Raw genomic sequence first — 22,738 nt, 5'->3', positions numbered from 1 at the left:
CTTTAATATCCCACCCAGTCTAATCCCACTCTTCCCCTCACTCTTTAATATCCCACCCAGTATAATCCCACTTTTCCCCTCTCTCCCCGCACCCTTTAATATCCCACCCAGTCTAATCCCACTCGCCTCTTACTCTTTAATATCCCGCCCAGTCTAATCCCACTCACCCCGCACCCTTTAATATCCCGCCCAGTCTAATCCCACTCGCCTCTCACTCTTTAATATCCCGCCCAGTCTAATCCCACTCACCCCGCACCCTTTAATATCCCGCCCAGTCTAATCCCACTCGCCCCGCACCGTTTAATATCCCACCCGGTCTAATCCACTCTCCCCCTCACTCCCCACACCCTTTAATATCCCACCCAGTCTCATCCCACTCTTCCCCTCACTCTTTAATATCCCACCCAGTCTAATCCCACTCTTCCCCTCACTCTTTAATATCCCACCCAGTCTAATCCCACTTTTCCCCTCTCTCCCCGCACCTTTTAATATCCCGCCCAGTCTAATCCCACTCGCCTCTTACTCTTTAATATCCCGCCCAGTCTAATCCCACTCACCCCGCACCCTTTAATATCCGCCCAGTCTAATCCCACTCACCTCTCACTCTTTAATATCCCGCCCAGTCTAATCCCACTCGCCCCGCACCGTTTAATATCCCACCCGGTCTAATCCCACTCCACCCCGCAGCCCATGACCCATTGCCCAAGCTCCCTGTCGAGTCTCGCGGAGTGTACCTGGTGCGATGGTGACCACCCGGATTCCTTGTGGTGCCAGGTCCCGAGCGATGGGGAGGGTCATGCCCACAATGCCACCTTTGGAAGCAGAATACGCTGCCTGCCCTACCTGTAATTCAGGGGAGCGGGTTTTGTTGGGTGGGTGGGTGGGAAGAACAAAAGTAAATGGTCTTTATTCTAAAGATCAACAGACGCGCAGTCAATATTTTCCACTGTAAGTCGTCGTGTGCTGGTCAGGTTTTCAGAACAGGCGCTACCCTTCACCCCGTTAAAGAGCAGGAACTATGAATCTATCCTCTTCAATGAACACAGGCACTGACAGAACACAAGTCAGCGGTGTCGTCTTTCGGGGTGAGACGTTAAACCCGAGGGCTCCCCTCTCTGTCCTCCCAAGTGGGTGTGAAAGACCCCGCGGCCCCTAGCGGGAGTAGAGCGGTGTTTGGGGTGGTGGGGGGTGTGGGTGTGGGGGAGGGGTGGAGGGAATTCTCCCCAGCGTCCTGGGGCCCAAAATCGGTCCCTCAATCAACGTCACTCCAAGAGAGAAAAAAGTGATTTCCCGGGTCAATGTCGCGCTGCACCTTTGTGGGATCTTTCTGTGCGCGTTTCGGCAGCGCTGGCTCCAGTTCAGACGTAGGTCGGTCGGTGGCTTTGACGCACGCCCGGTGTTGCCGACTCGCCTCTTCCCGCTTTACAGGGACCCCGAGCCTGCGTTGAAGCCGCGCCAGCAATGGCGCCTACCGAGGGTACCCGGAGGACACGGACAGGGTGTGGGGGGGGCGCGGTGTTTGAAGAGAATGGTGGTTACCTGTCCATCGTAGGCGGCTACGCTGGCGGTGTTAATGACCACACCCCTCTGACCATCCGCGTCGGGCTCGTTCCTCCCCATCTCGGCGACGGACAAGCGGATCATGTTAAACGTCCCCGCGATGTTCACCTGAGGGGGAGCAGGCGAGGATCCAGCAGTGAAACGGGCCGTTCAAGTTTATCATCACAACACACAACCAATCCAGTCTAAACTCACCCCGTAACCTTCAATACACCCCCACCCAGACTAATCCACTCTCCCCTCATCCTCTTTAATATCCCACCCAGACTAATCCACTCTCCCCTCATCCTCTTTAATATCCCACCCAGTCTAATCCACTCTCCCCTCATCCTCTTTAATATCCCACCCAGTCTAATCCACTCTCCCCTCATCCTCTTTAATATCCCACCCAGTCTAATCCCACTCTCCCCCTCCCTCCCCACACCCTTTAATATCCCACCCAGTCTAATCCCACTCTCCCCCTCCCTCCCCACACCCTTTAATATCCCACCCAGTCTAATCCCACTCTCCTCCTCACACCTTTAATATCCCAACCTGTTTAATCCCACTCTCCCCCTCACTCCCCACACCCTTTAATATCCCACCCAGTCTAATCCCACTCTCCTCCTCACACCTTTAATATCCCAACCTGTTTAATCCCACTCTCCCCCTCACTCCCCGCACCTTTTAATATCCCACCCAGTCTAATCCCACTCTCCCCCTCCCTCCCCACACCCTTTAATATCCCACCCAGTCTAATCCCACTCTCCCCCTCACTCCCCACACCCTTTAATATCCCACCCAGTCTAATCCCACTCTCCCCCTCACTCCCCACACCCTTTAATATCCCACCCAGCCTAATCCCACTCTCCCCCTCACTCCCAGCACCCTTTAATATCCCACCCAGACTACTCCCACTCTCCCCCTCACTGCCCGCACCCTTTAATATCCCACCCAGTCTAATCCCGCTCTCCCCCTCACTCCCCGCAACCTTTAATATACCACCCAGTCTAATCCCACTTTCCCCCTCACTCCCCGCACCCTTTAATATCCCACCCAGCCTCATCCCACTCTGATCAGTCGACTCGTACAGTGATCACTCTCTGGAAATCCTCGAGACTGTGCGCGATGTCCTTCTTGAAGTTGTAGGTTTTCACAGCCACTGCAATCCCCGCACAGTTTACTGTGATGTCCAGCCGCCCAAACCTCTCCTTGGCCAGGGCCACGGCGCATTTAACGTCCGATTCCGAGGTGACCTGAGAGGCAGGCAACCAGAATAAGGGTGAAGGCGTTTGCTCTGATGATAAATCCAGCCTGCGTACTGCTTCGAGCCCTCCCACTCTGCCTTCTACCCTCAGAACACTTTCGCTTCTGGGATGTGGGCGTGCCTGGCTACATCAGCATTTATTGTCCATCCCTAATTGCCCACATCGCTATGGGTCTGGAGTCACGTGTAGGCCAGACCCGGGTAAGGACAGCAGATTTCCTTCCCTAAAGGGCATTAGTGAACCAGATGGGTTTTTACGACAATCGGCAATGGCTTCAAGGTCACCATCAGACTTTTAATTCCAGGTATTTATTGAATTCAAATTCCACCATCTGCCGTGGTGGGATTCATACCCGGGACACCAGTACACTCCCCTAGGTCTCTGGAATACTAGCCCAGTCTATACCCAGACGATACCTCTATGCCACCACCTACTCTTAAATATTGCAGATACTCGCAGGGGAGTATCTGACTGCAGCTGACTGTCCCACTGTCAGTACTGAGGGAGCGCTGCGCCGTCGGAGGGTCAGTGCTGAGGGAGCGCCACGCTGTGGGAGGGTCAGTGCTGAGGGAGCATCGTGCCGTCGGAGGGTCAGTGCTGAGGGAGCGCCGCACTGTCGGAGGGTCAGTGCTGAGGGAGCGCCGCACTGTCGGAGGGTCAGTGCTGAGGGAGCGCCGCGCTGTGGGAGGGTCAGTGCTGAGGGAGCATCGTGCCGTCGGAGGGTCAGTGCTGAGGGAGCGCCGCACTGTCGGAGGGTCAGTGCTGAGGGTGCGCCGCACTGTCGGAGGGTCAGTGCTGAGGGAGCGCTGCACTGTCAGGGGCTCAGTGCTGAGGGAGTGCTGCACTGTCGGAGGGTCAGTGCTGAGGGAGCGCCGCACTGTCGGAGGGTCAGTGCTGAGGGAGCACCGCACTGTCGGAGGGTCAGTGCTGAGGGGGCGCCACACTGTCGGAGGGTCAGTGCTGAGGGGGCGCCGCACTGTCGGAGGGTCAGTGCTGAGGGATCGCCGCACTGTCAGGGGCTCAGTGCTGAGGGAGCGCCGCACTGTCGGAGGGTCAGTGCTGAGGGAGCACCGCACTGTCGGAGGGCTCAGTGCTGAGGGAGCGCCGCGCCTGTCAGAGGGTCAGTGCTGAGGGATCGCTGCATTGTCGGAGGGTCAGTGCTGAGGGAGCGCCGCACTGTCGGAGGGTCAGTGCTGAGGGAGCGCCGCACTGTCGGAGGGTCAGTGCTGAGGGAGCGCCGCATTGTCGGAAGGTCAGTGCTGAGGGAGCGCCGCACTGTAGGGAGGGTCAGTGCTGAGGGAGCGCCTGCACTGTCGGACAGTCAGTGCTGAGGGAGCGCCGCACTGTCGGCGGGGCTGAGCTGATGGGTTGCTGCACTGTGAGGGGGCTAAACGGCCTCCTCGGGTTCCAGCTGCAGTGATGAGCTCCCATGTTTCCAGCACAGCAAGCCCCCCACCCACCCCCCCACCCCCCCAAAGGCGGTGTCCTTACATCAGCCGGTGCGAAGGCACACCTCTCTCCCAGGGCCTGGGCCACACCAGCTCCATCTGACGTCGGCAGGTCCACAATCACAGCGCTGGCTCCCTGCTGCACCAATCTCTCAGCCGTGGCCCGGCCCAGCCCAGAAGCTCCACCCGACACCAAGGCGACCAAACCCTGTCGGGGAAAAGAAACAAAAACGCTCGGTCAGAGCAGCAGAAACGGCAGCAATGCACATTCATGCTGCTACCCTCGCTCGGCTGTGCCTTTGCCCTCGTGCCCTGAAGGCTTTCTGGGCTCGAGCTGCACCGCGGAGACCTGAGCCCATTCTCCAAAGCGTTTCAAAACTAAGGAGGTATTTTTTTGAACTCTAGCCATTGTTGTAAAGTGGGAAATGCAGCAATTTGCACATAGCAAGATCCCCCACGCCCAAAAAAAAACAGCAAACCCATGAGGGCCAAACCTATCTTTGTATCAAGTGATGTTGGTTTGAGGGATAAAATTGGCCCCAGGAAATTGGAGAGAACATCCCCATGCCATCTGCACGCACCCCCCCCCCCACCCCCCACCACCACTCCTGCCCCCCCTCCCACCACTCCTGCCCCACCCCATCTGCATCTCCCACCCAGGTCCTGAGAGGGCAAGATGTAGACATGAGGCCTTGAGACATGAGGGATAGGAGGAGGCCATTCAGCCACTCCTTGAGCAGGAGGAAACCATGCAGCGACTCGAGCCTGTTACACAGGAACAGGGAGGCCATTCAGCCCCCCTCTCGAGCCTGTTACACAGGAACAGGGAGGCCATTCATCCCCCTCTCGAGCCTGTTACACAGGAACAGGAGGAGGACGTTCAGCCCCCCCTCTCGAACCTGTTACACAAGAACAGAAGGCGGCCATTCAGCCTGCCTTAAGCCTGTTACGCAGGAACAGGAGGAGGCCATTCAGCCTGCCTTGAGCCTGTTACGCAGGGACAGGAGGAGGACATTCAGCCCCTGTCTCGAGCCTGCTACACAGAAACAGGAAGAGGACATTCAGCCCCCATCTTCAGTCTGTTACACAGGAACAAGAGGAGGCCCATTCAGCCTGCCTCGAGCCTGTTAGATGGGAACAGAAGGATGCCATTTGGCCCGTCTTGAGCCTGTTACACAGGAACGGCAGGATGTCATTCAGCCCACATGTCGAGCCTGTTACACAGGAACAGGAGGAGGACATTCAGCCAACTTGAGCCTATTCTGCCATCCAACCAAACCATGATCCTTGCCATTGGCATCTTCAAATTAGGGCTTGGGGCGCAGTATGGGACAATTTATGTTTATTTTTGCCCAGCGCCACCTAAGGAAGGAAATTCAATGGGAAATAACAGAATATTTGTCTCTTGGAGCCAATTTCTAGTGGTCTGACAAGCCTTGGCTTGTCCTGATGACCTTTAACCTATGACCTCTGACCTCAATTGCCCACCTGATGATTTTGAAATGGGAATTTTTGCAGCTAAGGTTCTTACTCTGCCCCCGAGGACCCCAAATACCTGAACCTTTTGGGGGTTTTTTTCTTGCTTCCTTTCCCCTTCACCTTCTCGCTCTCCGCTCTTACCTTCACCGATCGCAACGCCGCCATCTTTGTCCCGCAGCGCTGCCCCCCCGGCCCAGCCAATCACAGGCGCTGCTGCGTGGGGATGGCCAATCAGAGCATCGGCCCGGTCAGCCGTCGCAGCCAATGGCAGCGCCGTCCCGTCGGCTCTGGCGTCACCCGCAAGGCGTCCAGCCAATCGTGGCGCCGCCGACAATGTCAGGCCCCCCCCACCCCCATCCGATCATATCGCTCGACGTGCCCCCGGCCAATCACAGCCCCGCACATGTCAGGCGCGTCCAATGGGATCATTCCGCTCCCCTGGCGTCAGGCCATTTGCGGCGTCGCCTTTATCAGTTTCGACCAATCGGAGCATTCCTCTCCCCAGGCCCCCAGCCAATCGCGGGTCCGGGTACATCAGGCTTGACCAATCGGTTAATCCTATTCTTCAGGAGTCCAGCCTGCCAGCTGCTTTGAGACCGGCCCATCCGATGGCCAATCAAATCCATCGCCCCTCCAGCTATTCGCTTACGTGTACATCTGGCCAATCGACGCGCCCCACCTCTACGGTAGGCCAATCTGCGCTTGTTTATCTCTCAGCCCGACCAATCAGAATATTCCCCACGCCTCCCAGCTAGCCAATCACTTATCCCCCTTCGACCAATCGTAGCGCGTATGTCGGACCGACCCTCTCTGTCCAGCCAGTCATATTGTACCTGCCTTCGACCAATCACAGTGGCCCAATTCCCTCCTCATGAACGAGAAGCCGAGTTCTGTCGGTTTAACTTGGGATGGCGGGAAAGACTTCAGGGACAATAATCGATGACAAAATTGAAAAAAATGGACAAGTATAGATTAATTAGGGTACGTTGGCACAGATTTGTCAAAGGTAAACCGTGTTTAAGTGATTTAATTGATTTTTTTTTCATGAGGTAACCAAGAGTGTTGATGAGGGTTAATGCGGCGGATGCAGTGTATATGGACTACCATATTGGACGAAGTGTCACATAGCAGGCTTGCCCAGAAAGTTGGCATTAAAGGGACAGTGGTAGCATGGAAAAGAAGTTGGCTGAGTGGCAGGAAACGGAGGGGTGGGGGGAGCGTTTGTTTTTTTTCCAGATTGGATGAAGATATATCGTGGGGTTTTCCCCATCGGTGACGGTTGGGACCACTGATCCTGTTCTAAATGATTGACCTAGACTTGGGTGATTGGAATGGCCAAAGATGCGTTTCAGAAAAGGTTATGCTGAACTCAAAATTAGTCCTGAGCTGAGAACCCTGGGGTGCTTCATCACACCAATTCTGACATACAGAAGGAAGCGAGTGTTGGTAATTTTTTTTAAAAATCAATTTGCGGCATGTGGGCGTTGCTGGCTAGGCCAGCATTTATTCCCCATCCCTAATTGCTCTCGAGACAGTCTGTTTCGAGGAGTCTGCCAGCCAAGAAGTGTCACAGAGACAGGGACGAGCAGAGGTCCCAGTTAGGTTGAGTGAAAAAGTTAGAGGAAGGGAGCAGCCTTTAATTAAAGAGGGCCGTTGGGGCAACTTTGGAGTAGTGGTGTTCTTCTTTGCATGACCACAGATCTGAAAGTGTGTTTGCAACCTAGTGTTGAGTGGAGTCCAGGGAGAAGGAATCTCGAAAGGTGAGATTGAAACCCTGTGAGATGGGCCATTGTTAAAGCCATGCGACTGAGAGTGACCTTTGGAGAGAATTCCAAGGAGAGATCTTCAGAGGTGAAAGCTGGGAGCCCCTCGTGAGACAGAGTTTCAATGGGACTGTTAGACTTAGTGTTTACTGACATCTGGGTGGGTTCTTGAGAAATCCAAGGACTCTGTCTTGGTTGCACCTGTCATTTACTCTGTCATGTGATGTGTCCAACTACAGTTCAGCTGTGAATTCACATGTACCCCATACTTACCCTGAATGTTAGAGTAAAAGATACATGTTATAAATTATAAATTATCTTTCAGAACTTGTACAATAAAGTTTATTTTAGTTTGTTCAAAACCCATGAAATCTAGCGGCTTTATCCCAAAAGTTGGTGTCTTGAATCACAAGCTTTACCTGCTTTGAACAAAACACTACTGGTCTCTAACTGGGTCTCGCCCCATGACCCAGACTCTGGCCAGGGATGGGCACAAAAAAAAGAGAAAACTTTAAAGAAAATGTATGAAATTAAATTAAAATAACATACTCAGGGCTGATGATGCACTCCAGGCCCTGCAGTGCCCACTGCTCATGGAAGGCCTCCTGCCTACTGATGGACACTGCACGCTCCCTCTCCAGGGACACCCAGGCAGGAACGTAGCTGCGGAAGAGGGGCAGACAGTCGGGCCGAAGGATGCCCTGCGAGTCTCGCTGCCCCGGGCCTGTGAACGGAGAAAGGCATGTGGAATCCGCGGCTTTATAAATGGAGGGATAGAGATGGCGGTGTAGTGGCAGTGTCACTGGGCTCGCAAACCGGGGGTCCAGGCTAATGCTGTGAGGACACACGCGGGTTCAAATCCCACCCCGGCAGCTGGTGGAATTTAAATTCAATTGGTGAATCTGGGATTTGAAAGCTAGTCTCAGCGGTGGTGACCACTAAACCTTCATCACTTGCCGTTAAAAAACCCCATCTGGTTCACTAATGCCCCTTTAGGGAAGGAAATCTGCCGCCCTTACCCGGTCTGGCCTACATGTGACTCCAGACCCCACAGCAATGTGGTCGACTCTTAACTGCCCCTCTGAAATGGCCCAAGCAAGTCACTCATTTCAGAGGCAATTAGGGATGGGCAACACATGCTGGCCTTGCCAGCAATGCCCACATCCTATGAAAGAATATAGGAAAATAAAGCGCTGAGTCCAAACCAACTGGAATATTGTGTCCAATCCGGGCTCCGCACTTTAGGAAGGACGTGAAGGCTTTAGAAAGAGGGAGAGAGAGAGAGAGAGAGATTGCGTAAAAGATTCACAAGGATGGTTCCAGGCATGAGGAACTTCAGTTCCATTCCATGGATAGACTGGAGAAGTTGAGACTTTTCTCCTTGGAGAAAAGAACGTTGAGAGAAGATTTGATCGAGGTGTTTACAGCCTTGAGGGGTTTGGGACAGAGTGGACAGGGAGAAACTGTTCCCATTGGCGGAAGGACCGAGAACCAGAGGGACACGGATTTAAGGTGATTGGTAAAAAGAAGCGACGGAGACACAAGGAGAAACTTTTTCACGCAGCGAGTGGTTAGGATCGGGAATGCGCTGCCTGAGAGTGTGGGGGGAGACAGGGTCAATTGAGGCTATCAAAAGGAGAATTGGATCGTTACCCGAAGAGAAAAGGTTTGCAGAGTTACAGGGGAAAGGCATGGGAGTGGGACTTGCTCTTGCAGGCTGCTGGCATGTCCAATGTGAGCTGAGTGGCCTCCTGTGCTGTAGAGTGCAGCCTACTCACATCCAACCAATAGCCATGCAGGCTGGTCCTCTCATTCCACCCCTCAGAACGTCGGCAGTGACGCTGGTGTAAGGGAAAAGAGGTAAAGAATTTCATTCAGCAGCAAAGCAACAATGAAGGGAATAAGGGTTTTGCTCAAAGGGTCCCTATCTCTGTAATCTCCTCCAACCCCTAGAACCCTCCCGATCTCTGTAACCTCCTCCAGCCCCTACAACCCTCCCTATCTCTGTAACCTCCTCCAGCCCCTACAACCCTCCCTATCTCTGTAACCTCCTCCAGCCCCTACAACACTCCCTATCTCTGTAACCTCCTCCAGCCCTCTACAAACCTGCCTATCTCTGTAACCTCCTCCAGCCCCTATACCCCTCCCAATCTCTGTAACCTCCTCCAGCCCCTACACCACTCCCTATCTCTGTAACCTCCTCCAGCCCCTACACCCCTCCCTATCTCTGTAACCTCCTCCAGCCCCTACAACCCTCCCTATCTCTGTAACCTCCTCCAGCCCCTACAACCCTCCCTTTCTCTGTAACCTCCTCCAGCCCCTACAACTCTCCCTATCTCTGTAACCTCCTCCAGCCCCTATGAACCTCATCTCTGTAACCCTCCTCCAGCCTCTACAACCGTCCCTATCTCTGTAACCTCCTCCAGCCCCTACAACCCTCCCTATCTCTTTAACCTCCTCCAGCCCCAACCCTCCCTATCCCTGTAACCTCCTCCAGCCCCCACAACCCTCTCTATCTCTGTAACATCCTCCAGCCCCTACAACCCTCCCTATCTCTGTAACCTCTTCCAGCCCCTACAACCCTCCCTATCTCTATAACCTTCTCCAGCCCCTACAACTTTCCCTATCTCTGTAACCTTCTCCAGCCCCTACAACCCTCCCTATCTCTGTAACCTCCTCCAGACCCTACAATCCTCCCTATGTCTATGTCTGTAACCTCCTCCAGTCCCTACAACCCTCCCTATCTCTGTAACCTCCTCCAGCCCCTACAACCCTCCCTATCTCTGTAACCTCCTTCAGCCCCTACAACCCTCCCTATCTCTGTAACCTCCTCCAGCCCCTACAACCCTCCCTATCTCTGTAACCTCCTCCAGCCCCTACAATACTCCCTATCTCTGTAACTTCCTTCAGCCCCTACAACTTTCCCTATCTCTGTAACCTCCTCCAGCCCCTACAACCCTCCCTATCTCCGTAACCTCCTCCAGCCCCTTCAACCCTCCCTATCTCCGTACCCTCCTACAACCCTCCGAGATCTCTGCGATCCTCCAATTCCGGACCCTTGACCATCCCCCAATTCCCATCGCTCCACCACCGGCGGCCGGGCCACAGCTGGAGCACTGTGCTCTGTTCTGGTCACCATGCTATAGGAAGGATGTGATTGCACTGGAGGGGGTGCAGAGGAGATTCACCAGGACGTTGCCTGGGCTGGAGCATTTCAGCTATGAAGAGAGACTGGGTAGGCTGGGGTTGTTTTCCTTAGAGCAGAGCAGGCTGAGAGGGGAGCTGATGGAGGTATATAAAATTATGAGGGGCACAGATAGGGTAGATGGGAAGAAGCTTTTCCCCTTAGCGGAGCTGTCAATAACCAGGGGGCAGTGATTTAAGGTAAGGGGCAGGAGGGTTAGAGGGGATTTGAGGGACAGATTTTTCACCCAGAGGGTGGTTGGATCTGGATCACACTGCCTGAGTGGCAGTGGGGGGGAGAGGCAGGAACCCTCACAACATTGAAGTAGTATTTAGACGAGCCCTTGTAACGCTATAGCATCCAGGGTTACGGGCCAAGTGCTGGAAAATGGGATTAGAATTGATAGGGGCTTGATGGCCGGCATGGACACGATGGGCCGAAGGGCCTGTTTCTGTGGCTGTGTAACTCTGTGGCTGTATCAAACGTCAGCTACTCAGGTCCACGCTCAGCGAGAACTGGGCGGAACGTAGAAAGTTCAGCGGGAAGGTGGGAGAGGAAGTCAAGAGAGGCAAGCGAGGTGCAAAAGAGTAGGCGAGCGGCCAAGATGAAAGGGAACCCAAAGGTCATTTTGCAGTAGTGTTCACAATCCCTGACCAGAGGTCACTGACATGAGGTGTTTACTCTAGTGTTTTGCATCCGCTCCACAGATACTGCCTGGCCGGCTCAGCTGTCATTTCCTGCCTTCGATTCAGATTTCCGGCCGCCGCAGTGTTTGGCTTCCAGATTACAGGTGAAAAGGGGCTGTCAAAGGAGCGTGGCGGGGGCAGTTAGCGGGCAAAGGATTGACCAGTGGGGCCCAGAAGGTGTGGGTGAGGTGCTCAGCGAGTATTTTGCACCAGTAGAAGCCTTCACTTGCGCTATGGGAAACAGGGAGGCTGCTGAGATACTGGAGGAGTTTTTTTTAATTTTTTTTTTTAAACGGGATGAGGGCGTCCGCAGCATTTATTGCCCGTCCCTAATTGCCCCCTTGAGGAGGTGGGGGTGAGCCGCCTTCTTGAGCCGCTGCAGTCCCCCGTGTGGCGTAGGTACATCCACTGCGCTGTTAGGGAGGAAGTTCAGGATTTTGACCCAGCGACAGTGAAGAGACGGCCGATATATTTCCAAGTCAGGTTGGGGAGGGGCTCGGAGGGGAACTTGCAGGTGGTGGTGTTCCCCATGTGTCTGCTGCCCTTGTCCTTCTAGGTGGTAGAGGTCGCGGGTTTGGGCGGCGCTGTTGAAGGAGCCTTGGCAAGTTGCTGCGGTGCATCTTGTAGATGGTACACACACACTGCTGCCCCTGTGCGTCGGTGGTGGAGGGAGTGAATGTTTGTGGATGTGGTGCCAATCAAGGGGCTGCTTTGTCCTGGATGGTGTCGAGCTCCTTGAGTGTTATTGGAGCCGCACTTATCTAGTACTGAGGCAGCACCGCACTGTCGGAGGGTCAGTGCTGAGGGAGCGCCGCACTGTCGGAGGGTCAGTGCTGAGGGAGCGCCGCACTGTCGGAGGGTCAGTGCTGAGGGAGCGCTGCACTGTCGGGTGGTCAGTACTGAGGGAGCGCCACACTGTCGGAGGGTCAATGTTGAGGGAGCGCCGCACTGTCAGATGGTCAGTACTGAGGGAGCGCCGCACTGTCGGAGGGTCAGTGCTGAGGGAGTGCCGCACTGTCGGAGGGTCAATGCTGAGGGAGCGCCGCACTGTCGGAGGGTCTGTACTGAGGGAGGGCCACATTGTCAGAGGGTCAGTGCTGAGGAAGTGCCGCGCTGTCGGAGGGTCAGTACTGAGGAAGTGCCGCACTGTCGGAGGGTCAGTACTGAGGAAGTGCCACACTATCGGAGGGTCAGTACTGAGGAAGTGCTGCACTGTCGGAGATGCTATCTTTCAGACGAGGCATTAACTACACTTTAAACCTACTTCATGGATTCTAAATTGCTTTGGGACCCCTGTGAGGGAAGAAAATACTGTGGTTCTTTCTACACCGAACTCCTCCCTGGTCAAAGCTGTAGGTTTATCGCTGGAAGTATGTTCCTGGCGCAGAGTGCGTCCAGTCCGATGTGGAACTGTTATAGCACTGCCTTGCTGGCAGGGGGCTGTCTGGCACCACAGATCAGGGAGACTGCCCCTGAATGCCAGTTTCAATCTCACCCAGGCTGTTTCCCTCGCATATAACCTCCCTGGCATCGCTCCGACTGCCTTTGTCGCTGATGCCGGTCCACGGTCTCTCATCCAGGTGACCGGTCGTCACTTGTGAGCCAGGCCAGCGATTGCCTGCTTCATATTTCGTCTGCTGGGGAGGTACCCTTCCCGAAAGGGAAAAAGAAAGGATTCGGATTTCTCCGGCACTTTTCCCGGCCACCTCCGAACTTCCAAAAGCGCCTCACTGCCAATGGGGGGGCGTGTGGCCACTGTTGTACAGTACCAAGCACGGCAGCCAATTTGCACGCAGCAAGATCAGTTTTTCTTACTGAAGTGGGTCGAGTGATATACACTGGCCCCCCACCAGATGCCAGGGAAAGTTCCAACCCCCCACCCCCTGCTTTTCCTCCATTAGTGGCCATGGGGGGTCACCTGTGAATGGTGGAGTGACCTCAGTTCATTATCTCATCTTGAAATATGGCACCTCCAACAACGTGGCTCTCCCATAATACTGACCCTCCAACGGTGCGGCGCTCCCTCAGCACTGACCCTCCGACAGTGCGGCACTCCCTCAGCACTGACTCTCCAACGGTGCGGTGCTCCCTCAGCACTGACCCTCCAACGGTGCGGCGCTCCCTCAGCACTGACCCTCCGACAGTGCGGCACTCCCTCAGCACTGACTCTCCAACGGTGCGGTGCTCCCTCAGCACTGACCCTCCAACGGTGCGGCGCTCCCTCAGCACTGACCCTCCGACAGTGCGGCGCTCCCTCAGCACTGACCCTCCGAGGGTGCGGCGTTCCCTCAGTACTCAACCTCCGACAGTGCAGCGCTTCCTTAGCACTGACCCTCCGACAGTGCAGCGCTCCCTCAGCACTGCCCCTCCGACAGTGCAGCTCTCCCTCAGCACTGACCCTCCGACAGTGTGGCGCTCCCTCAGCACTGAACCTCCGACAGTGCAGCGCTCCCTCAGCACTGACCCTCCGACAGTGCAGCGCTCCCTCAGCACTGACCATCCGACAGTGCAGCGCTCCCTCAGCACTGACCCTCTGACAGTGCAATGCTCCCTCAGTACTCAACGTCCGACTGTGTGGTGATCTCTTAGCACTGACCCTCCGACAGTGCAGCGCACCCTCAGCACTAACCCCCCGCCAGTGCGCTGCTCCCTCAGCACTGACCCTCCGACAGTGCGGCACTCCCTCGGCACTGACCCTACGACAGTGCGGCGCTCCCTCAGCACTGACCCTCTGACAGCGTGGCGCTCCCTCAGCACTGACCCTCCGACAGCGCGGCGCTCCCTCAGCACTGACCCCCCGACAGTGCAGCGCTCCCTCAGCACTGACCCTCCGACAGTGCGGCGCTCCCTCAGCACTGACCCCCCGACAGTGCGGCGCTCCCTCAGCACTGACCCCCCCGACAGTGCGGCGCTCCCTCAGCACTGACCCTCCGACAGTGCGGCGCTCCCTCAGCACTGACCCCCCGACAGTGCGGCGCTCCCTCAGCACTGACCCTCCAACAGTGCGGTGCTCTCTCAGCACTGACCCTCCAACAGTGCGGTGCTCTCTCAGCACTGACCCTCCGACAGTGCGGCACTCCCTCAGCACTGACTTGGATTTTGTGAGTTGAAGTTTTTAGGCGGCTGATGAGCTGGATGGAGAGACACAGTGACGGGGGAGGGGAGGTGGTGGGGGGGTGAGGTGGTAATGCCAAACCCTGGGGGGGTGCAGGTGATTCACTATCCCTGACCAACCCTTCCTCACAGAATAAGGTCCATGAAATTCGAAACTCTGACATTCCGCTCCTCCTCCAACTCTCCTTCCCCCCCGCTACCCCTCGTTCCCCTGGGCAATACTGGAAGAAGAACAGATGGCAGAGGGTTTAGGTGGGGCGGGAGGGTGAGCGGTGGTGAGTCCCGGGGTGTGGGGTGGGGGGGGGGGGTTGGTGCTGGGGGGGGGATGCAGCATTTAACCCTCAACTCGCGTCACTTCCACCAAAACAGGCAATCTGAGTGGTTTATCACATCGCTACGTTTGGGATCTTGCTTTGCACCAGTTGGCTGCTGCTCTGCGAGCATCGCAGCGGCGGCCACGCCTTCGAACCTCTTCGGTGCCGACCAGGACGGCCGGAGGCGGTGAAGGTGGCCGGAGAAATGCGGGACCTTACGGCCGGGCACCCAGGTTTGGGGGAAGGCAGGGGGAGTGTTCTGAGGCAGCCCCCCGACCCTCGGCAGCGCTTGACGAAACCCAGCACAGACGTCACTCGGGGAGACAGGAGGGACCAAGAGATTGCGATAATCCCTTCCTGTCCCTGCCTTTGTGACGTGCTTTTTCACTGAGATACTGCATGTGAGTCATTGACAGGGAATTTCGTCAAATGTCCGACTCATTATTTCCCTTTCATTCTCACTCATAGGCCTTGGCTGCCTGATCCGTCTCAGACACTTCCTCAATGACCTCTCACACACTCAGAGGGCTCTCCTGTACCAGTTCAGGGCAGTCAGGGTGCGGGGAGCAATCAACTCCCAGGACAGGTACAGAACAAGGTTAGATAGAGAGTAAAGCTCCCTCTACACCGTCCCCATCAAACACTCCAAGGACAGGTACAGCACGGGGTTAGATACAGAGTAAAGCTCCCTCTACACTGTCCCCATCAAACACTCCCAGGACAGGTACAGCACGGGGTTAGATACAGAGTAAAGCTCCCTCTACACCGTCCCCATCAAACACTCCCAGGACAGGTACAGCACGGGGTTAGATACAGAGTAAACCTCCCTCTACACTGACCCCTCAAACACTCCCAGGACAGGTACAGCACGGGGTTCAGACACAGTGCAAAATTCCCCCTGCAGAAGACAGCTCTTCCAACACTGCAGCACCCGATTGGTACTGCCCTGTGAAATGGAGATGCTGGGCTCCCACAGCCGCTATCGGTAGAAGAGTAGTGGTGCTGCTTCCCCACCCGACCAAACACCCCCCCCCCCCCATCCCGACCCCCCCCCCCCCCCCCCCCCACCCCTGCCTCAGCCCTGGGGCCAATATTAGTCCCTCAGCCGACATCGCAGACAGCGGATGCTCTAGGCCCGCACCCCAGCCGCTGCTGCGTATGGGGGATCTTGCTGTGCCCCATTCGGCTGCCTCGTTCCCCGCCGCACGACCGTGAGACCCGCGGCCCGGCTGCGAGGCGCCTCGGGACGTCCCCTGGGCGGTGGGGGGGGGGTGGAGGTGTTGGCGGAAGGCACCAGGGAAGCGGGCGACCTCGAAGTGAGACGTGGGGGCGGTGGGGGGTGCGCCCAGCAGAGGGTGGGGGTAGATTCCGACATTGAAGCGAGGGATGAAACGCCTCAATTCCGATAGCCCACCCTGGCCCCCGACACCTCCCGCTGGGCGGCTTGACAGGCGCTGACCTGAGTTGCGGAGTGTGACGCCCGGTATGTGCTCTCTGGACTCTGAGGAGGGGAGGCCTGTAAATCACATCTCTGTGGGATCGCACAGAGTTGGGGGTGGGGGCGAGGTCCGTGGATGGAGATGGGGCGGGAGGGAGGCCTTGTGTGTGGGGGCCGGGGGGGGTACTTATGTCCTCACAGTACAATGACTTAACAAACTTGCCGAACAATATCCCCATTGTCCCATTTGTTGCACAATTGGCAGTGATATCTACCTGTGTGACAAAGGTGCCTTTTCTGTGTTGTGCTTCGCGATCACTGGACAGTGGAACTTAGGCCCCAGGGGCCTCAGATTACCAAAGGTTACACTTGTACCTGATTCCTGATGCACGCTGTTAACAGTTTAAGTGCTGTGGTGCACGGGGGTGGACGGGGAGAAAGGAGCCAGACTCCCGCCCGATCAGCTTTAAGCCCCTCAACGTGAGGCAGAGTAAAGCTCCCTCTGCACCGTCCCCATCAAACACTCCCAGGACAGGTACAGCACGGGGTTAGATACAGAGTAAAGCTCCCTCTACACCATCCCCATCAAACACTCCCAGGACAGGTACAGCATGGGGTTAGATACAGAGTAAAGCTCACTCTACACTGTCCCCATCAAACACTCCCATGACAGGTACAGCACGGGGTTAGATACAGAGTAAAGCTCCCTCTACACTGTCCCCATCAAACACTCCCAGGACAGGTACAGCACGGGGTTAGACACAGAGTAAAGCTCCCTCTACACCGTCCCCATCAAACACTCCCAGGACAGGTACAGCACGGGGTTAGATACAGAGTAAAGCTCCCTCTACACCGTCCCCATTAAACACTCCCAGGACAGGTACAGCACGGGGTTAGGTACAGAGTAAAGCTCCCTCTACACTGTCCCCATCAAACACTCCCAGGACAGGTACAGCACGGGGTTAGATACAGAGTAAAGCTCCCTCTACACCATCCCCATCAAACACTCCCAGGACAGGTACAGCACGGGGTTAGATACAGAGTAAAGCTCCCTCTACACTGTCCCCATCAAACACTCCCACAGGTACAGCACGGGGTTAGATACAGAGTAAAGCTCCCTCTACACTGTCCGCATCAAACACTCCCAGGACAGGTACAGCACGGGGTTAGATACAGAGTAAAGCTCACTCTACACTGTCCCCATCAAACAATCCCAGGACAGGTACAGCACAGGCTTAGAAACAGAGTAAAGCTCCCTCTACACCGACCCCATCAAACACTCCCAGGGCAGGTACAGCACGGGGTTAGATACAGAGTAAAGCTCCCTCTACACTGTCCCCATCAAACACTCCCAGGACAGGTACAGCTCAGGGTTAGATACAGAGTAAAGCTCCCTCTACACCGTCCCCATCAAACACTCCCAGGACAGGTACAGCACGGGGTTAGATACAGAGTAAAGCTCCCTCTATACTGTCCCCATCAAACACTCCCAGGACAGGTACAGCACAGGGTTAGATACAGAGTAAAGCTCTCTCTACATTCTCCCCATTATCTTCATTCAGTGATGTTTGGTGAAGGGTAAATTTAGGCCAGGAGGACACCTCCCCCTTCTCCAAACCTCCCTCTCTTCTTTGAAATCTGCAACTGGCGCCTCACGTCTCCTCCGGAAGACGGCACCTCCGACAGTGCAGCGCTTCCTCGGCGCTGCGCTGTGTGTCGGCCAGAGTGGATTGCGAGGGCCGGGTATCTGGATTTGGACCTCGAACGGACAACCTCACCACCACCCCCCTCCCCCCCTCGCTCCCCCCTCGCTCCCCCTCTTCCGCCGGACTCAGAGGCGATTGTGAGAGTCAGTCAACCGCGCCGGTCTCCTTGAGGGAGGCAGCTGTTGTGGGTCAGTAGTCCGGTAATGATGGAAGTGTTCCTGCCTGGGGACATTGTGCATGTCTGCTGTCCGTTCCTGCTCAGTGCTGGTTGCTCCGAGCCTGACTCACTGAAGTAATCTCTGTGGAATGTCTAAGAGGCTGCGAGATATTCGTTTGGCAAGCCACTTCCTCCCTTCACCGCATTGTACCCCGTCAGTAAATACGGAGAGTGGATTTTTTCCAATTAGATCATGGCTGATCTGTATCTTAACTCCCTCTACCTGCCTTCTAGTCCATAACCCTGGATCGCCCTACCCAACAAAATTCCCAGCTGAGTACCCCCCTCCCCCACCCCCTCCAGCTCCTCCCTGGCCTCGACAGATTTTTGCGGGGGGTTCAATGGGGTGGGTGGAGGGGAGAGAGTTCCTGATTTCCACTCCCCTTCGGTGTGAAGAAGCGCCCCTGAACGGCCCGGCTCTCATTTTAAGCTCCTGCCCCCTCGTTCTGGACCCCCTACCCACCAGAGGAAACAGTTTCCCTCTATCGACCCTATCAAATCTTCAACTATCATAAACCGCCTCGATCAGATCGCCCCGTTTAATCTGCGGTGCCCGAGGGGAATACCAGCCCGGTCCGTGCGATCCATCCTGGTAATTTAACCCTTTCGGCCCCGGGATCGTTCTGATGAATCAGCGCTGTACCCCCTCCGAAGTCAATATATACTTCCTGAGGTGCGGGGCCCGGAACTGAACAGAGTTATTCAAGATATTCGTGCAGTTCAGGCCAGAGCAGGTTCAATGCCAATAGGGACCCTATGGTACATAAATGGGGCCTAACATCCTAAAACGCGCCACACCTTTCACAGTATACCGATGTCTCCCTGAGAGAGAGGGACTGAGAGACACCAGTCAGTGTACAGATATCTCCCTGTGAGAGAGAGGGACTGAGAGACACCAGTCAGTGTACAGATATCTCCCTGTGAGAGAGAGGGGACTGAGAGACACCAGTCAGTGTACAGATATGTCCCTGAGAGAGAGGGACTGAGAGACACCAGTCAGTGTACAGATATCTCCCTGAGAGAGAGAGAGACTGAGAGACACCAGTGTACAGAGATCTCCCCGAGAGAGAGAGTCCTGGAGACACCAGTCAGTGTACAGATATCTCCCCGAGAGAGAGGGACTGAGAGACACCAGTCAGTGTACAGATATCTCCATGGGAGAGAGAGAGGGACTGAGAGACACCAGTCAGTGTACAGATATCTCCATGGGAGAGAGACTGAGAGACACCAGTGTACAGACATCTCCCCGAGAGAGAGTCTGAGAGACACCAGTCAGTGTACAGATATCTCCCCGAGAGAGAGGGACTGAGAGACACCAGTCAGTATACAGATATCTCCATGAGAGAGAGAGAGGGACTGAGAGACACCAGTCAGTGTACAGATATCTCCCTGTGAGAGAGAGGGATTGAGAGACACCAGTCAGTGTACAGATATCTCCCTGTGAGAGAGAGGGGACTGAGAGACACCAGTCAGTGTACAGATATCTCCCTGAGAGAGAGGGACTGAGAGACACCAGTCAGTGTACAGATATCTCCCCGAGAGAGAGAGAGGACTGAGAGACACCAGTCAGTGTACAGATATCTCCCTGAGAGAGAGGGACTGAGAGACACCAGTCAGTGTACAGATATCTCCCTGAGAGAGAGAGAGACTGAGAGACACCAGTGTACAGACATCTCCCCGAGAGAGAGAGAGGACTGAGAGACACCAGTCAGTGTACAGATATCTCCCTGAGAGAGAGGGACTGAGAGACACCAGTCAGTGTACAGATATCTCTATGAGAGAGAGAGAGGGACTGAGAGACACCAGTCAGTGTACAGATATCTCCCTGAGAGAGAGAGAGACTGAGAGACACCAGTCAGTGTACAGCTATCTCCCTGAGAGAGAGGGGACTGAGAGACACCAGTCAGTGTACAGATATCTCTCTGAGAGAGAGGGGACTGAGAGACACCAGTCAATGTACAGATATCTCCCCGAGAGAGAGAGTCTGAGAGACACCAGTCAGTGTACAGATATCTCCCCGAGAGGCAGGAACTGAGAGACACCAGTCAGTGTACAGATATCTCCCTGAGAGAGAGAGGGACTGAGAGACACCAGTCAGTGTACAGATATCTCCCTGAGAGAGAGAGGACTGAGAGACACCAGTCAGTGTACAGATATCTCCCTGAGAGAGAGGAACTGAGAGACACCAGTCAGTGTACAGATATCTCCCTGAGAGAGAGAGGAACTGAGAGACACCAGTCAGTGTACAGATATCTCCCTGAGAGAGAGGAACTGAGAGACACCAGTCAGTGTACAGATATCTCCCTGAGAGAGAGAGGAACTGAGAGACACCAGTCAGTGTACAGATATCTCCCCGAGAGAGAGGGGACTGAGAGACACCAGTCAGTGTACAGATATCTCCCTGAGAGAGAGGGGACTGAGCGACACCAGTCAGTGTACAGATATCTCCCTGAGAGAAAGAGGGACTGAGAGACACCAGTCAGTGTACAGATATATCCCTGAGAGAGAGAGGGACTGAGAGACACCAGTCAGTGTACAGATATCTCCCTGAGAGAGAGGGGACTGAGAAACACCAGTCAGTGTACAGATATCTCTCCGAGAGGGAGAGTCTGAGAGACACCAGTCAGTATACAGATATCTCCCTGAGAGAGAGGGACTGAGAGACACCAGTCAGTGTACAGATATCTCCCTGAGAGAGAGGGGACTGAGAGACACCAGTCAGTGTACAGATATCTCCCTGAGAGAGAGAGGGACTGAGAGACACCAGTCAGTGTACAGATATCTCCCTGAGAGAGAGGGGACTGAGAGACACCAGTCAGTGTACAGATATCTCCCTGAGAGAGAGGGACTGAGAGACACCAGTCAGCGTACAGATATCTCCCTGAGAGAGAGGGGACTGAGAGACACCAGTCAATGTACAGATATCTCTCCGAGAGGGAGAGTCTGAGAGACACCAGTCAGTATACAGATATCTCCCTGAGAGAGAGGAACTGAGAGACACCAGTCAGTGTACAGATATCTCCCTGAGAGAGAGGGGACTGAGAGACACCAGTCAGTGTACAGATATCTCCCTGAGAGAGAGAGGGACTGAGAGACACCAGTCAGTGTACAGATATCTCCCTGAGAGAGAGGGGACTGAGAGACACCAGTCAGTGTACAGATATCTCCCTGAGAGAGAGAGGGACTGAGAGACACCAGTCAGTGTACAGATATATCCCTGAGAGAGAGAGGGACTGAGAGACACCAGTCAGTGTACAGATATCTCCCTGAGAGAGAGGGGACTGAGAAACACCAGTCAGTGTACAGATATCTCTCCGAGAGGGAGAGTCTGAGAGACACCAGTCAGTATACAGATGTCTCCCTGAGAGAGAGGGACTGAGAGACACCAGTCAGTGTACAGATATCTCCCTGAGAGAGAGGGGACTGAGAGACACCAGTCAGTGTACAGATATCTCCCTGAGAGAGAGAGGGACTGAGAGACACCAGTCAGTGTACAGATATCTCCCTGAGAGAGAGAGGGACTGAGAGACACCAGTCAGTGTACAGATATCTCCCTGAGAGAGAGGGACTGAGAGACACCAGTCAGTGTACAGGTTCACTAATGCCCTTTAAGGAAGGAAGTCAGCCATCCTCAGCCAGTCTGGCCTACATGTGACTCCAGACCCACAGCAATGTGGTTGTCTTTTAAATGCCCTCTGAAATGGCCCCAGCAAGCCACTGAGTTGTGTCAAATGCTGCAGAAAAGTTAATAAGGAATGAAATCAGATGGACCACCCGATATTCACCTAGGCACCGGAAATGATAACGGCAAACTCAGCCCTGACGACCCTGCAAAGTCCTCCTTCTTAGTATCTAGGGGCTAGTGCCAAAACTGGGAGAGCTGTCTCACAGACTAGTCAAGCAACAGCCTGACATAGTCATCCCCACAGAATCATACGGAAAATGTCCCAGACACCACCATCACCATCCCTGGATATGTCCTGTCCCAGCGGCAGGACAGACCAAGCAGAGGTAGCGGCACAGTGAAATACAGACGGGAGGGAGTTGCCCTAGGGCTCCTCAACACCAACTCTGGACCCCATGAAGTCTCGTGGCATCAGGTCAAACATGGGCAAGGAAACTGCCTGCTGATTACCCTGTACCGCACCACCCCACCCCCCACCTCAGCTGATGAATCAGGGCTACTCCACGTCGAACACCGCTTGGAGGAAGCCTTGAGGGTGGCAAGGGCGCAGAATGTACTCTGGGTCCATCACCAAGAGTGGCTTGGCATCACCACTGCAGATGGTACCGGCCGAGTCCTAAAGGACGTAGCTGCTGGACTGGGTCTGAGGCAGATGTTGAGGGAATTGACAAGAGGGGAAAAACACACTTGACCTCATCCTCACCAACCTGCCTGCCGCAGATGCATCTGGCCATGACAGTATCGGTAGGAGTGACCACCACACTGTCATTGTGGAGATGAAGTCCCGTCTTCACATTGAGGATACCCTCCATCGTGTTGTGTGGCACTACCACCATGCTAGATGGGATAGATTTCAAACAGATCTAGCAACTCAAGACTGGGCATCCATGAGGCGCT

At 55.0% G+C, this 22,738-nt stretch overlaps 1 protein-coding gene across 1 annotated transcript in view; it reads right to left on the bottom strand.

Annotated features, from left to right (window-relative positions):
- The window catches only part of hsd17b10 (hydroxysteroid (17-beta) dehydrogenase 10), a 10,461-nt gene extending 4,482 nt beyond the window's left edge, over nt 1-5,979 (bottom strand). Inside the window, exons 1-5 of the mRNA XM_041179605.1 lie at nt 5,876-5,979; nt 4,299-4,463; nt 2,631-2,795; nt 1,540-1,668; nt 735-843 (exon numbers count right to left, since the gene is read on the bottom strand). Coding sequence (XP_041035539.1) covers nt 735-843; nt 1,540-1,668; nt 2,631-2,795; nt 4,299-4,463; nt 5,876-5,899 — 592 coding nt within the window. The 5' untranslated portion in view covers nt 5,900-5,979. The remainder of the gene's footprint in view (nt 1-734; nt 844-1,539; nt 1,669-2,630; nt 2,796-4,298; nt 4,464-5,875) is intronic.
- Nucleotides 5,980-22,738: the final 16,759 nt, after the last annotated feature.

The sequence above is a fragment of the Carcharodon carcharias genome, chromosome 35 (genome assembly GCF_017639515.1).
Source record: "Carcharodon carcharias isolate sCarCar2 chromosome 35, sCarCar2.pri, whole genome shotgun sequence".
Lineage (NCBI taxonomy): Eukaryota > Metazoa > Chordata > Chondrichthyes > Lamniformes > Lamnidae > Carcharodon > Carcharodon carcharias.
Note: the sequence above shows the minus strand (reverse complement) of the source record. Positions and strands in the feature narration are given on the sequence as shown.